At 47.2% G+C, this 14,939-nt stretch overlaps 1 protein-coding gene across 3 annotated transcripts in view; it reads left to right on the forward strand.

The window, feature by feature from the left end:
* Nucleotides 1-14,939, forward strand: part of LOC146074800 (carboxypeptidase A2-like) — a 63,192-nt gene that overhangs the window by 8,999 nt on the left and 39,254 nt on the right. Inside the window, exon 1 of one of the 3 annotated variants that reach the window (XM_083183308.1) lies at nucleotides 11,879-11,997. The exons of 1 other annotated variant lie outside the window; for it this stretch is intronic. In XM_083183308.1, coding sequence (XP_083039434.1) covers nucleotides 11,933-11,997 — 65 coding nt within the window. In that variant the 5' untranslated portion in view covers nucleotides 11,879-11,932. Of the gene's footprint in view, nucleotides 1-11,878; nucleotides 11,998-12,405; nucleotides 12,534-14,939 lie in introns of those variants that run through there. One more of the 3 variants, XM_083183310.1, reaches the window with a different exon arrangement.

Here is a 14,939-nt window from a genome sequence, read left to right on the forward strand (position 1 = left end):
GAGCTCCCCGCCCAGCAATTACCAGCCTCGTATTCTTTCAAAGGCATATTTGTTTGCAGCGGCGTAACAACAAATGATGCGCCCCCCCATCGGGAAAATTTTGGCGCACCCCCCCTGTGGCTGGGACAGATACAGGCAGGGGAGGTGAGGTGGTACCTGGGCAGCGTGAAGTGTCTCGGCCGCCACTGTCCATCCACAGAGTCTGCTCTTAGTGCTTCAGTTCCCAGACACTGCGTCGCTGGGGCTTTACACTGCCCAGGTACGGGCATGGATGGTGCGTCGCTGGGAAGAGATGCTCGCTGTGTGCTGGGACCGGAGCTACCGTGGGTGGGAGGCTCTGGATGCTCGCTGCTCATCAGGTCTGTCCCCACTGCTGCATAGGCACTGGGTCTGCTTCGCCGTCCTCCTAGCTCCGCTCTCCCCTTGACTCTTCTTACAGCCAGTGCAGGACGCCCCACATGTGCCATTGCTCCTGCTGACGCTGCACCTCCGCACTGCCTGTCCCTTCCTGCTATTTACTTGCTATTTCCTTCCGCCCCTGTTCTGCCTGCCTCTCCCTGCAGGCCTGTCACCTAGCCTGTGACGATTAACCCACAAGGGGGGGCGCTGGGGGGCGTAACAATAGTGCCCGCGAACCCCAAGCGCCCACACTTAGTCAGCACCTCCCCGCCATCGCGGGGTCTGCGGCGCTATAGTTACGCCACTGTTTATTTGTAAATCAAAATACAAATGACTATATTGTTCGTAAAAGAATACGAACACCCATATACTGGCCTTAGTAAATTTGGAAAATACTAATTTATGTATATGCCATATATGACATCGAATGGCTGCGAATATGGGCATTCGTAGCCATTCAATCTTAGTAAATTCCCCCCTTGGAGTCAGATGTATCAAGCTTTAAAAAGTGATCAAATGTAGAGTGATAAACAGCCAGCCAATCAATTCCTACCTGCCATGTTACAGGCTGGGTTTGAAACATGACAGGTAGGAGCTGATTGGGAAATTGTTTATCACTTTTCACTTTATTACTTTTTGAAGCTTGATACATCTGGCCCAATTAGACTTAGGAATCAGTACTGATATGGGACACTGAGCAGCACAGCTGTACTGATACGAGGCATCCCTGTAGTAAACATTTAATTTTTTTTTTCAGAGAGCCCCTTAGTTGTCCCCCACTGCAGTCCCATATACCAGCCTCCCTAAGTAGTACCCCCCATAATAGTAGCCTTAGTAATGCCCCCTTAGTAATTGTACCTTCAGTAGTTCCCCCTTAGTATACAGTAGTTTCCCCCCTTAGTAGTTGTACACAGTTCCTCCATCAGTAGTTCCCCCTCAGTAGTTGTACCCTGGCCTACTATTTTCCCGTTCAGTTGTTCCCCCTTAGTAGATGTACCCTTTAGTTTCCCCATCAATACAGTTTCCCCCTTATGCAGGCCCCATTAAGTTAGGCAGATTCTGTTTGTTCCCCATTAGTTTGTCCCCCATTAGTTAGATTTTCACCCTGCAGCCCCCACAGTGGTGTAACTACCTAATTTGCGCCACCCCGCCGCAAATTTTTTTGCCGCGCCCCCCCATGCCCGTACCTGCCCGGCCGCATCTGTGGTCACGGTCCCGTCTCTCCCGGCACCGGCTCCTGCTGCTATAATGAAAAGTGACTCTTAGAAAATGGCTGCCCCCATACTGCAGACAGTTAAGAATGCTAGAGGAGGCCGCCAGCTCCTCTAGCATCCTCAAAAACTGTCTGCAGTATGGGGGCAGCCATTTTCTAAGTGTCAGTTTTCATTATAGCAGCAGGAGCCAGCTCTGGGAGAGATGGGACCGTGACGGCAGGCCAGGTACCGGCAGACAGTAGCGGGTAACTATAGCCCCGCAGCCCCACCGGCGCCCACGCTTTCTCTGCGCCTCCCCGCCACCGCGGGGGGTGCGGAGCTATAGTTATGTTACTGAGCCCCCATAGCTTTCCCGTCTTTGCAGACAGCATGGACACATCTAAAGAAATACAGTAAACTGTGTAGAGCGCTTGATCTGGGCTGTTTACCCAATGTAAGCTGCTGCAAAAGAGGGCTAGTCAAACCCTTAAAATGTAAACAAAAAGAGAAGAATTGCAGCGCTGATTTAATGACACAATATGATAAAAATATAACAAAACAATTTATTGATCACATATAATATAAAATGTATATATAGTACGGTGTGGCAATTATAAAAGAAATGGGGGGGGGGACCTGTCAACAGAATAATGAGGGGGGTGATATAACCATAGGCGAATCTAGAATTATTGTAATGGGTGGTCCCAGTTCTAGACATAATAGCAGGGGGACCTTTGCGCTGCGTAGCCGCATGGCAAAAAGGGGGTGTGGCCTCATGTATTACACTTTCGACCATACACAGTAATGCCCATTGCACATTTTAGCAAACTCCGTAATACCCATTACACATAAAGCCACACGCCGTAATGCCAATTACACATAAGGCCACACACCATAATGTCCATTACACATTGTGCCATACATCATGATGCCCATTACATACTATATAACAAACCGTAATGCCCATTACATATTTGCCACACAAGTGCTGCTTACCTACGTGCTCATTGCTAGGGGGTTCTTGCTTGATGGCACCATAGTACCCATTACACATGATGCCGCACACCATAGTACCCATTACACATGATGCCGCACACCATAGTACCCATTACACATGATGCCGCGCACCATAGTACCCATTACACATGATGCTGCACACATAATGTCCCTTACACATGATGCTGCACACATAATGCCTCTTACACATGATGCTGCACACCATAATGCCCCTTACACATTAAGCCACACATTATGCGTTATGCCCCCACATACTGTCACTTGTAGCATCCCTTGAAATATTGTGCGCGCTGTTGTTGTGCGTGACGTCGGGGGAGCACGCCGGGCGCCGGCACCACATGATTAAATGGGGGGGGGGGCGGGCTGAGGTGAAAGCGGGGAGAAGAATTGTAGCGGAAGCTGCAGGGGTGACAGTCATTGACAGCTGGGCAGAGAGCAGGGGGCTACCCGGCTGTATTCAGAGCACTGCAGGTCACGGCTGTTTGAAATAATAACCCTTTCACAACAGAAAATGCAGGGATTTACCCGGGAATATGGTCCCAGGATCATGCATTTTCTGGTGTGAGGGGGGAGAGACAACCACTCCCCTCTCCCTACTCCCCTTTAACAAACCAGCTATATCTTCGGAACCAACTGACCCATTTACATGAGACCAGTATCATATTGAAGAACTTTTGAGTTGGCTTGGAATGATTTTGGTCCCGTGAAACTGGGTTGTTTGGTTCCAGAGAAATCTGCCCTCAAAAAAACATAAACAGTCATGAAATTACATTTAAGAAATTAAAAAAATTGTTTAACCTCAATATCCCTGGAACCAATGAACCCATATGGATCCAGCCTGGTATCAGATTGAAGGCCCAGCGATTTGGGTTTGACTGAGATCAACCTCAAGCTTCAGTGATGCCGACGGGGGAACTGGCAGCCGTTGAAATGGGTGGGGGTCGGAATTAGCGGGTCCCATGTTATCGTAAAGGGAAAATGTTCCAGCTTTGCCTGGCCATATCTCCGGTTCCCAGGGGGCTAGAGACACGTGGCTGGGCTCGTTGGAAAGCCCCATCCCTCAGCTACAAAATGTGCTAATGGGTGGTCCTGTGCACCCCCGGACCACCCCCTAGATTCGCCTATGGATATAACCTGCTCTGGTCACTGATAGAGTCCCGGCACTGGTACAGGAGGAGAATGGTGGAGTCCAAAGTTTGTAATCCAAGCAATTAGTGGAGATGTCCCAGTCCTTTTTGGGGCTGTGGATAAGGGGGATCCTCTCTAGAAGACTGTTATGCCTGTTGATGGCACTCCCAAATGTTACTTCTCCTCACTGCTCTCAAGAGGGTTCACAGTCTGCTTTGACTGGTCGGTATATGCTCCTCAATAAAGTGCAATGTGCTGGTCCAAATGCCAGGAAAGTGCTGGTGCAGATCCAGAAAATTCAGCAGGATGGGGTTGGCAAATCTCTGACAGGTCCCTGAGGTGACACCATCGCGTTTCGCTGTCACTCCAGGACAGCTTTTTCAAGGTGACTGCCACAAGGTTTGGTCTGGGTATAAGCACCCTCCTTAATTGGTCTGGATTGACCTCGTTAAAGAGTGATTGCCCACACATGGAAGGTATACAATAAAAAAACATTCAAGAATGTATACAATTGAATAGTAAGACTCGGAGACAGTCTTATAACTTAAAAGGCAATAAGGATAAATATATAATGATAATATAATACCTGAATAAACACTATTTGAATGGACACATCTGTGCTGTCTGAATTTCTTGTGCGGACTGAAGATGGCACCAATCAGCCATCAGGTAAATATCACCCCCCAAGGTCTCCCCCTGCCCCTGTGCACAGGCTGCCAATGCATTCACAGCCGTGCACACAGGGGGAGAAGTATTCGCAATCACTCACCATCAAATGGTTTTCCCTAAGTTTGCAGCACCGAATATGTCTATACTTACTCAGCGCTGAAATGGGCATGGGAAGAAGGAGGCCGCTTCTCCCTTGCAACGGCGGGGTAATGCTTGTGTTTTCTGGGGCACTATCAGAAACCGGCGGCGTGCCGCCCACAAGCAGCCTCCGGCTGTCAATCACCTTGTGAGTGGCCAGTGATGGCAAACCATTGCTGGCTTAGTTCACAGGGGTACCCTGCACATGTGCACTGCGTACTGTGTGCATGCGTGGTCATTCGATAATCTCTCAGCCTGCAAATTTGCAGCCCAGCAATCGGGTCAGTTTTTTTTAGAATAACCCTTGTAACAGGGGAAGATAGAAAATAGATTTGATTTGTGGCACAATCCTGTGAATTTAGCTACAAATACCTCCCAACTGTCACGCTTACCACCGGAACTTCCCGGTTTTTGGGGTCACCTCCGCGTGCCGGCAGTGTCCTGGAGGGGGAAGGGGGGCAGTTGGGCTTCCCCCCTGTCATCTGCCCCATCTATTCCTGCAGTAGAGAGGCTGGGGGCTGGCCAGCAGTTTACAGAGCCCGCTACTCAGGCCCCCACACCGGCAAAATTGTGGGGATAGCCTCACAGGCATTACGCAATTTGTAGGCCATGTCCCTTGTCTCTAAGCAACGCAGCTGTCCCTCTTTACTTGTCTGGAATGTTGGGAGGTATGCTGTACCAAGGAGTAAGTAAAAGTTTAATTTTTTTTAATGTAATCAGAGACAGTCCTGAGCAAAATTACAGTGTAGAGTGCATTCCAGCACTCTCATTGCTGTGCCACTGCTTAGATGCGACCCGGCTCACGCCACTGTATAGAGGTGGCACAGCACTGCAATCGTGCTCATACTGGTGAGACCCGTTACCCTGTTACTGCTATTACCCCGCGTTAGTCAGCACTATTAACCCCTCTGTTTTACTGTTGCTACCATTAAACCTCCAAACCTGGTGAAGGATCTTCTGTGTGGATTAAACTCCACTGAACTTTCCGCTGGTATCTATACCACCCAGATTATACACCAATAGGCGATACCAATAGAATATCCGTAAAGGAAAGTTTGTTTGTACTCCTGACCTTTGCCTGAGTGACTATTAATGAATCTATATCTGTGACCCTGACTCTTGGCTTCTGCTGTCTATATATTCCTGACTTATGTATTGATAAGATGCTCTGACATTCCACATGCAAATCCCAGGTTACACTGTTGTGTAGCAGATATAGGGCCACAAGCTGTGGGCTTCCAGTCCCTGGTAAAGTATGTTTCCTCATTGGACTGCATGCCATGATCCAGCAAGTGCAAATTAGTTATTTTATTTATTGACAATCAATGGGCCTGATTCAGACCTGTCCGCTAGGCAGCCTATATTCCCTGCCTAACAAACAGGTGGGGGCACTGACATCATATGACATCAGCCGCCCGTCCCAAGCAGGCATCGATTCACCTGCGTTCACTGGGGAACGCCCAGTGTTTCTATGTGTGTGCCTATAAAATGCTGGGCGTTCTCCTGCTTCAAGCATGGGGAGAATATACACAACAGAATCCTGTAATACAGGTCAGCTAGGAGAAGTCCTAGTGCCAAGGTGAAATAGATGAAAATAAAATAAATATCTTCTGCAAAACAGTATATTATTTTTACTTGCTATTCTGTGGCAGTGACATTCTGTGACTGTTGTGATGTAGCTCACAGACAATGCCGAGGTCGACAGCAGAAGATTGACATGCACAAGGTCGACACTGCGAAAAGATCAACACAGGATAAGGTCGACACACAGAAGATCAACACAGGGAAATATTGACAGGATAATTTCACATTTTTTGGGTGTTAATGTTGACACCTGAATGTGCATACCCAATTAGTGTAATCTTGCATGGCGCGCTTTGCTCAGTCCATAACCGCTCCAACAGCACTGGGCTCCAACAGCCCGTGGTGTCATGCCACAGGGGGTGGGGGGGACACCTTTTACGTAAGGTCACCCGGCTGTACCATGTGCACCGTGGCTGGTCAGCCCTGGACGGAGTGGGGACCCTGCAATCGCGCTTCTCCATCACTCGGCAGTAGGGAGCGGAATCTCTGCCCGTCTCTGCTTCTGGGAGATGGACAGGGTTAGGGGGGGGTGCGGAGGGCTGCAGGCAGCGACGGGGTAGCGGTGGGGAGGTGGCGGAGGGCGGCACTGGGCTCAGATGGAACGGGGCACGTGAGCATCTCGTGTTCGTGCGCCCCCTTCTGTCTGATGGCGGGACCTGGCAGTTGGTTGATAGAATCGCCAGGACATACAAGCATGACAGGCACTCCATCTGTAACTTTAATAAACATACACTCATTTTACACCACTATACATTACCATTCCAGGCTCCAGCTGTGACAGTCTCCGCAGCAGCTCACCCCCTCACTGGCTGCAGGGTGAGCTGGTTTCCTCCTCACTAATGACAGCTTGTATAGCGCTGTCCCAGCGCTATACAAGCAATCATCCGTGGTTGGCTCTATATGTCTCCATGGAGACGCTTTCAGCCAATAAGGGAAAGCCTCGTAGCCCAGATTATCTGAAAGCGTCTCCATGGAGACGCATAGAGCCAATCACGGCTAAGTGCTTGTATAGCGCTGTGACAGCATGGAATCCGGCTGTCATTAGCGAGGAGGGGAGCCGTGCCCGCAAGGGGCTTAGTTGCGCTCACCATGCTATGGTACAGGGGTCCGACAGTCGGGCTAATGACTGTCGGGATCCCGACTGTCGGACTCCTGTACCACACCCCTGTAAGTCACCCCCTATGCCCTGGCACCTTACACTGCAGCCATATGCGTGCGCACGGGGGGTGCCAGAGGTGCACAGGCACCTCCTAATGACACCAACCCCGCATCCTTCCCCTTTGAGTGCTGGCCAGATGCTGCCTGCCGCCCCCTCCGCCCGGCAGCTGCAAATGTCCCTCCTCTGACCGGCAGCATGCTCTCCCCTGCCCGGCAATGACAGTTCCCCCCCTCCACCGCCCGTCAGCGGTAGCCTCCTTCTCTCCCCCCGCCTGGCAGCTGCAGCTTGGTCCCCACACACTGCGGCAGTGGCAGCTAGCTCTCCCCTCCCTCCGAAGGCTCCAGGCAGCTCCTGTGTATAGAGCTCTATGGGGCCATTATAAGTGTGGCAATATGGGGCATTATGTGTGTGCCACTACAGGGGGCATTATGCATATGGCACTACAGGGGCATTATGTGTGTGGCACTATGGGGGGCAGTATGTATGTGGCACTATTGGGGCATTGTGTGTTTTCACTAAAGGGTCAGCATTATCTGTGTGGCACTACAGGAGAATTTTGTGTGTGGTACTACAGGGGCATTATGTGTGTGGCACCATGGGGGGCAGTATGTATGTGGCACTATTGGGGAATTGTGTGTGGCACTAAAGGGTCAGCATTATGGGCCTTATTCTGGTTCGGTCGGCCAAACGTACGCAGGGTCCGTTTCACTGTACGTTTCCTGTACGCGGACGGTGAGCGAAAGTCCGCCCACAAAACATCCGCATACGGACGGTCACAAACACCAACAAAGGGGAGTGGCGTACGCTCAAATGCTGACCGTGCACGGACGGATCTCCTCTTAGACACCGATAACTGGCGTACAACAGAGCGTACGCCACCGTTTACGGATGTCTTTCGTCCGTTTTCCCACCGACATCTTGCGTATATCTGAGCGTACGCCACAGTGCACGGACGGGTCTCGCTTTTTTTCAATGGAAAACTCAGCGTGTGTCACCGATCGTGAGAGTGAGCGTACGTCCGTGCACGGTGGCATACCCTTCACATATATGGACCTGCTAATCTAGCCTTTCAACTATAATTAAGACAAGTAATTAATTATTCTAATTTTTATTCAATTATTGTTTTCTATTACCTCAATTGTCTACCTTAATGAACAACCAAATTAAACAACATTTTAACCCTCATTACATGTATATTTATTATGTTCTAATGTGGCATTTTAATCACTATCTATGTGTCCCCACTTTGGTTTTACTTTTAAATAAAGTTATGTTGGTGATACAGGAGGTTATTCTGGTTGGTGCGGTCCGTTCCGAATTCTTTTGGAGCTGACCGAACGCCACGCTGTTCAGAGATTGTAATAACAAACGCCCACAGGTCCTCCGCATTCGGACGGACTCACTCTCTAAGAAGAGGGTGTGTTTTCGGACAACAACCAAACCGTGCGTGTGCGGTGGCAACTCAAAGATTCTGCACAGTCTAACAGCGTCAGAACGGACGGGAAGCTGCCCATACGCACCGATGCGGGGTATTTCCGCAAAACTCACGACTGTTATCTGAACTCATACATCTGCCACATGACACACTTATGCAATTAGCCAACCTCATAAAAAAAGGATTTTTTGATTGTAATCAATTAATTCCTAATTGATACTTACTACCACTTCCTAATTGCATTACTACCACTTTACATTAACCCTTACATCATGTGAAGTGCTATTCATTCATTTATTACCTTTATTTTTTGGCATGTGCCAAATAACATGCTATAAAATTCATATATTTTCCACAAATTTAATAAATGTTATTTTTACCCCCAAATGTGTGCTGTTATTGCTGAATGTAAAAGTGACATGTAAAATTATATTAGTGGTACCAATTTCTGTCCATTGCTTGCAGTGTAAATGTGTGTAAAATAGCAAGCATGCAGTGGTGTTTTCAGCTTTTGAAATTGAAGCTATGAAAAGAGGGTAATTAAGCAATAATGAGTAGAGGAGTGGATTGTATTATGTTCAGCTGAGAGTGCTTCAGGTGTGGGCGTACTAATTAGGCGAACCGAATGCCTAGCACATGAACAAGTGGTCTCCGCAAAGTGAAACTTGCTTATGAAGACCGCATATTTCATGCGTGTTGGTTCGTTTGCAGTCGATGTGCTGTCCAAATGCACGCCTACCATGGTTAGTGCACTCCCTCGTGTACGCCAGTATTTACGCCCAGTTTTTCCCACTTTGAATCCACGCCCATGTGTAGGTCCAAATGACGCCCATATTACGCCCATATTTCCCGAGTCAATTCGGTGCACATTTCTGTACGGTATTAGTGAGAACGAGTACGGAGACCATGCGTGGCACATGCGCATAGCGTTGCCTACGCATGCACAGACGGCTAAAACGCGCCCTCCGAAAGAATTCGGAATGGACCGCACTGACCAGAATAAGGCCCACAGTGAAAAAGTTGACACATGTCGACTTCTGTAAATTGAATGTTCTGCTGTTTAAAGTATATAAAAACACTTACTGATTGTGTGTAAATGGTTATAAACTAACTACCTTGGCATATATAAGCAGGTCTTAAAATGAATCTTACCTACAATTAAACCAACCTTTACATGTAGAGAAGTGTAGAAAGATATGCTTCCAATGTGTTTGTGGGCTGTGTGTGGCTTGCAGGTAGTGAAATAATGGTTGTGACTTAATAGGCTGCAGCATTGCTTATTACATTCAGCTGTATGAGTTTGAGTAGTAATCAGCGTTAATTAGCAGACCCAGGCGTCCGCTCTCATACGGTATCTCTAGGGGTGGTCTGGAGGTATCGTTGGCGTCCGCCTGTTTTCTGGCCCCAATGCACGGCGCGTTCGCCGATCGACTGGTTGTAGCACCGTACATTTTTGGTGCACACCCCCGTGTACGCCCATGTTTACGCCCAGTTTTCCTCATTATTTCGGCTCAACACGCCCCAATGCCGCCCACAATGACCATACTCTTGCAGACAGTTTTTTTCGCACGGAAAGACCCATCCGTGAGCGGTGTAAAGTTGGCGCGCCTGCGCATTGCGAAAGCTACGCATGCGCAGAACAAAAAAAACACTGATCCGCCCGTTTACGGTCCCACCGTAGCAAGCAGAATAACCCCCTATGTGTGTTGCACTACGGGGATCATTATGCGTGTGGCTCTACAGGGGGCATTATGCGTGTGGCACTATGGTTGGCATTATACATGTAACACTATGGGGGGGGCATTATTTGTATACAGAACTAAGGGGGGCCTTATATGTGGGCAACAAGCATGTAATCCCCCAGACAATGAGCATGTAATCCCCCTGGGCAACAAGCATGTAATCCCTGTGGCAATGCGCATGCAACACTCCCCCCCGTGTCAAGGAGCATGTAACCGCCTCACAAGGAGCATGTAAACCCTGGCATAAAACATATAACTCCTGACAATGAGCATGTAGGTAAGCACACTTATATGGCAGAATATGTAATGGGCATTATGGTGTGTGACATAATGTGTAATGAGCAATATGGTGTGTGGTATAATATTTAATGTGTATATATATATATATATATATATATATACATATACATGTGGTATAATGTGTAATGGGTATTTTGGTGTGTGGCATAATGTGCAATTGACATTACAGCATGTGGCATAATGTGTAATAGGCAATTCGGTGTGGGGTGTAAAATGTAATTGGCATTACGGTGCGTGCCGTAATAGGTAACTGGTATTACAGTGTGGGCCATAATAGGTAATTGTCATTATGGTGTGTAGCCTAATATGTAATTGGCATTACGGAGTGAGGTGTAATGGGCATCACTACGTGGGCATTACTGTGTGTGGTATAACGTGTATGGGCATTAGAGCATGTGGTATACTATGTAATGGCTGTGTGACGAGTAATAGGCACTACGGTGTACATTATTGGTGCATGCCTTCGGTGCGCACTGTACCTAATTTTCAAAAATTTGTCAAGGCATAATGTGTAATGGGCATTACGGTGTGTGGCATTATGTGTGATGGGCATTACTGTGTGTAGCATTATGTGTGAGGGGCATTATATGTTATTGCCATTACAATGTGTGGCAATATGCGTAATGGTCTAATAGTCTATATTTTTGCAGCGTGACTGCAGCGCACACTGTACCTGTTTCTGATATGTGTAGGGGGGAATAATTCATTCTGGAGTGCATATACATAAATAAGTCACCTTCTATTTAGTTTGCATTTATGCTAAATAGGCGTTGATGGACACGCCCAGTAGGTGGTGATGGACACTCCCCTAGAAATGGTGCACCTCCTAAGAAAATGGGCTGTGCATGCCTATGACTGCAGCCTTATCAGCCTATTGGTTAATCAGGCACTGCGAGTGTATGCACTTTCTGATGCCTACATCACGCCAGGTCCAATTAACTCCGATATCGCTGGATACACACATCGTTAAGTGTGTACCCAGCATTATACCAGCAACAAAAAAGAGAGAACACCAACTGTTGAGAAATGAAGTCCCATATCAGCACATTACCTTGAGATAAAGTTGACCATCTGCAGCTTCTCACTGTACTGAATGCAGTCATAGCATTATACTTCTGTTCTTATAAATACCAAACACAAACTGTGCAGAAATCCCATCTACAGTACCATGAATCTTCTGCTGCTCCTCACTGCCCTGGTGGCAAGTGTCCTGTCTGAAGAACAGTTTGTTGGGTACGTACACAGCTTTCATATTTGCTACATTTTCATATTATATGATGTACCCAAAAGTTAATGTAAGATGTCAGTGTTTCCATGCGATTGACTGTTTTGTGATATCAAGTCACTGGGTTACATTTGTCCTGAAAGTGTTTCTTTTTCTCCAAGATACACAGTATCAGTATTACAGTATGGAACTACTTCAGATGTGGTTGTTCTTTGTATTGCTGTTGCTATCATTTGCCATACGCAATTGCAGTTATATGCTAATATTGGCAGAAACTAACCTGAACATAGTGACGCCCACTGTTGTCTCTTCATTTCCATCCGACCGCGTATAACTGCTGAAACATCGGTACCATGGTTACTAATATGGCCATAACAAAGAATATGATATGAGAACCCCTGTAGTCACGCAGGCTGAGCTGCTCTCCCAGGACGTAGAGGGTTCAAGTGAGATCGCTACTGCTACAATAGCAGCTTTGCGAATGCATCTGAATTAGGCCCTATATTCCTGTATATGAAAGGAGTATGGTTAACCCACAGCAGAAGTATGTTATTATATTTTTATATAACCAGCTTTGTCTGAGGATGGAGACAAAGAGAGGGAGCTCTAAGTGGAATGTTTTTTATACATTACTGAAATCTATTCAATTCATCATTATTCGTTATTCGTGAACTTGGTGTGAAAATACTTTTACTTCTCACGGCTGATTTCAGTTTAAATGTCGGTATTTTGTCCTTGTCGGTATTTAAAATGTTGGGATTTTGTCCTTGTCGGTATTATAACCCATTCGGGATTTTGACCATCGGGATTTTGACTGCATCCCCTTCGCAGCCAGGAGGCTCCTCCTGTGATGCAAGTGCTTTGCTAGGTAGCAAAACTCTCAAATAATAGTGATTTTGTGAGTTGCTTGCATGCCCCCAGCCCCTCTGTTGCCCATGAATATGTGCACACCATCTATTCCTTACTGCTCTGCAAAATCGAGTGACAGGGGGTATACAAACTGCCCCCCTACCCCCACCGCAAGACACTGATACCTTTAAAACTGGTACAGTTGGGAGGAATGGAACATATTCACTTTTTAAAAAGTATACAGCATTTTTTGTGTAATCTTATTTATTGAGAAAAAGGGAAGGTGTTATGAGGCGTGGCCTCAGGGAATGCTGCAGCTGCCTCTCTTTCTGCCAGCCGGGAGTGTATGCATGCAGCTCTGCAGCTGCACAGAGTTGTTTTTATTAAGAGGGGCCTATACTCGCTGGCTCTCCTGGTTTGTCTTTTAAAAGGCAGTCAGTCCTGCTAGACCCTGACAGTTATATTTTGTACCTTGGTGTGAACTTGTGATCCGTGCTTGGATACTATACCATCTGCCACATTCCCTGCCTTTCAGCTATTCCATCAGTACCTCACCTGAATTCCTGTCCTGCTCTGAAATTTTTAAGTTCTTGTCTGCCTTCCTCATCCTCCTCCGCACTCAGTGTCACGGCCCGCCGTAGAGGGCCACTCCCATACTTACCCATATGGCGTCTCCGGTCCCTCTGCTGTTTCAGCAGGCGGCTGTGAGTCTTCGGCAGTTAGCAGGTGGCTGAGGTGTCTCTTTGTGGGGCCGGTGCATCTCCTGCCGGCTCCAGGTATGGGCGCCACCATCTTGCCTGAGCTTGAGGAGGGAGCTCGCCTTCTGGGTCTCTTCTGACCTCTGGTAGTTGTTGGAGCCAATTGCAGCCCTGCAGGAGGTATAAAACTCCTGGACCAGGAGCTTCCTGTTGCTGGAATAATTTCCCAGAGTCCTTTGTGGGTCCTCACAGCAGGATCACTACAGTCTTGCTCGCTAGGTTTCTGTCCCATCTCCAGCAGACGGTTCTGAGCCTCAGTTTATGCCAAGTGTGCTACCTTTTGTTTCCATTATTATGCCAAGAGAGCCACCTTCAGTTTCTGCTAACTGTGCTACTTGTAGTTCCCGTATTATCGCCAAGAGGGCCGCCTTCAGTATACATCTCTACGTCAAGTGACCTACTCACCAGTTGGGCTACTACAGTTTTCATAATACGACAAGTATGCTGTCTCAGTTATTTCAAGTGTGTCTCGCTACAGTCACAGTAATGTCTGCTGCCCGGGACTCCCAAGGTACTTCCTTCGGAGGGCCGCGACCTGCCAGGCAGATGCCACAAAGTCCAAATCCCCTTGCAGGGGTTCCTGGTGAAAACCACTGCTCGACTAGACTCCGCCCCTATGATTGCAAGTTAAGCCAACACATTTGGGCTTCCATCTAGGCAATATATTCGCCCAGCTAAATTTACTCCAGTCAACCCACCAGTACCTGATCAGCCACCCAGAGTGGATCCACAAGCCCAGTCAGTCACACTCAGCTTGCACGTTGTTGTCATCTGAGGGTGGCTGTTATAGGCAGAAACCCCTCCCCAGGGCTCTGCAGGGTCTTACACCGTTGTCCTTGATCACCTTTCACACAGAAGTAATACCAGTTTCTATGATGGCAACTGTTATTTTGTATGTATGTATGTATGTGCCTGAGTCAGTGAAGTTCTTAAAGTGTGATAATGTTATCTTTGATGTAAACCATTATGTCAATTTAATATTTTGACCGTTTCAATTAAGGAAACTGCAGAAGGTATTTAATTGGTTCCTATTTCCTCACCACAGGAAAAAGATGTCATCAATGTATCTCATATAGGTCACAGAGCATCCTGACATTCTCACACTTAGTATTTCCAATAAAAATAGTTTTTACGATCAATCCTGTGTGATACAAAGATACCTTGATGGGAGTCACACCACAGAACTGATATTTTGTATAAAATATGTTTGCAATTTTAAAAGAATTTAAAAAAAGATTTAAATATATTTTTCTGTTTCCTAAAAAAAAGAAAAATCTACTCAGAATTTTGTTGAAAAAGTATTCAAAGTTCCCCCATAATTGACAATTGGTGTACAGGAGAAA

The sequence above is a fragment of the Crinia signifera genome, chromosome 4 (genome assembly GCF_055691185.1).
Source record: "Crinia signifera chromosome 4, ASM5569118v1, whole genome shotgun sequence".
Lineage (NCBI taxonomy): Eukaryota > Metazoa > Chordata > Amphibia > Anura > Myobatrachidae > Crinia > Crinia signifera.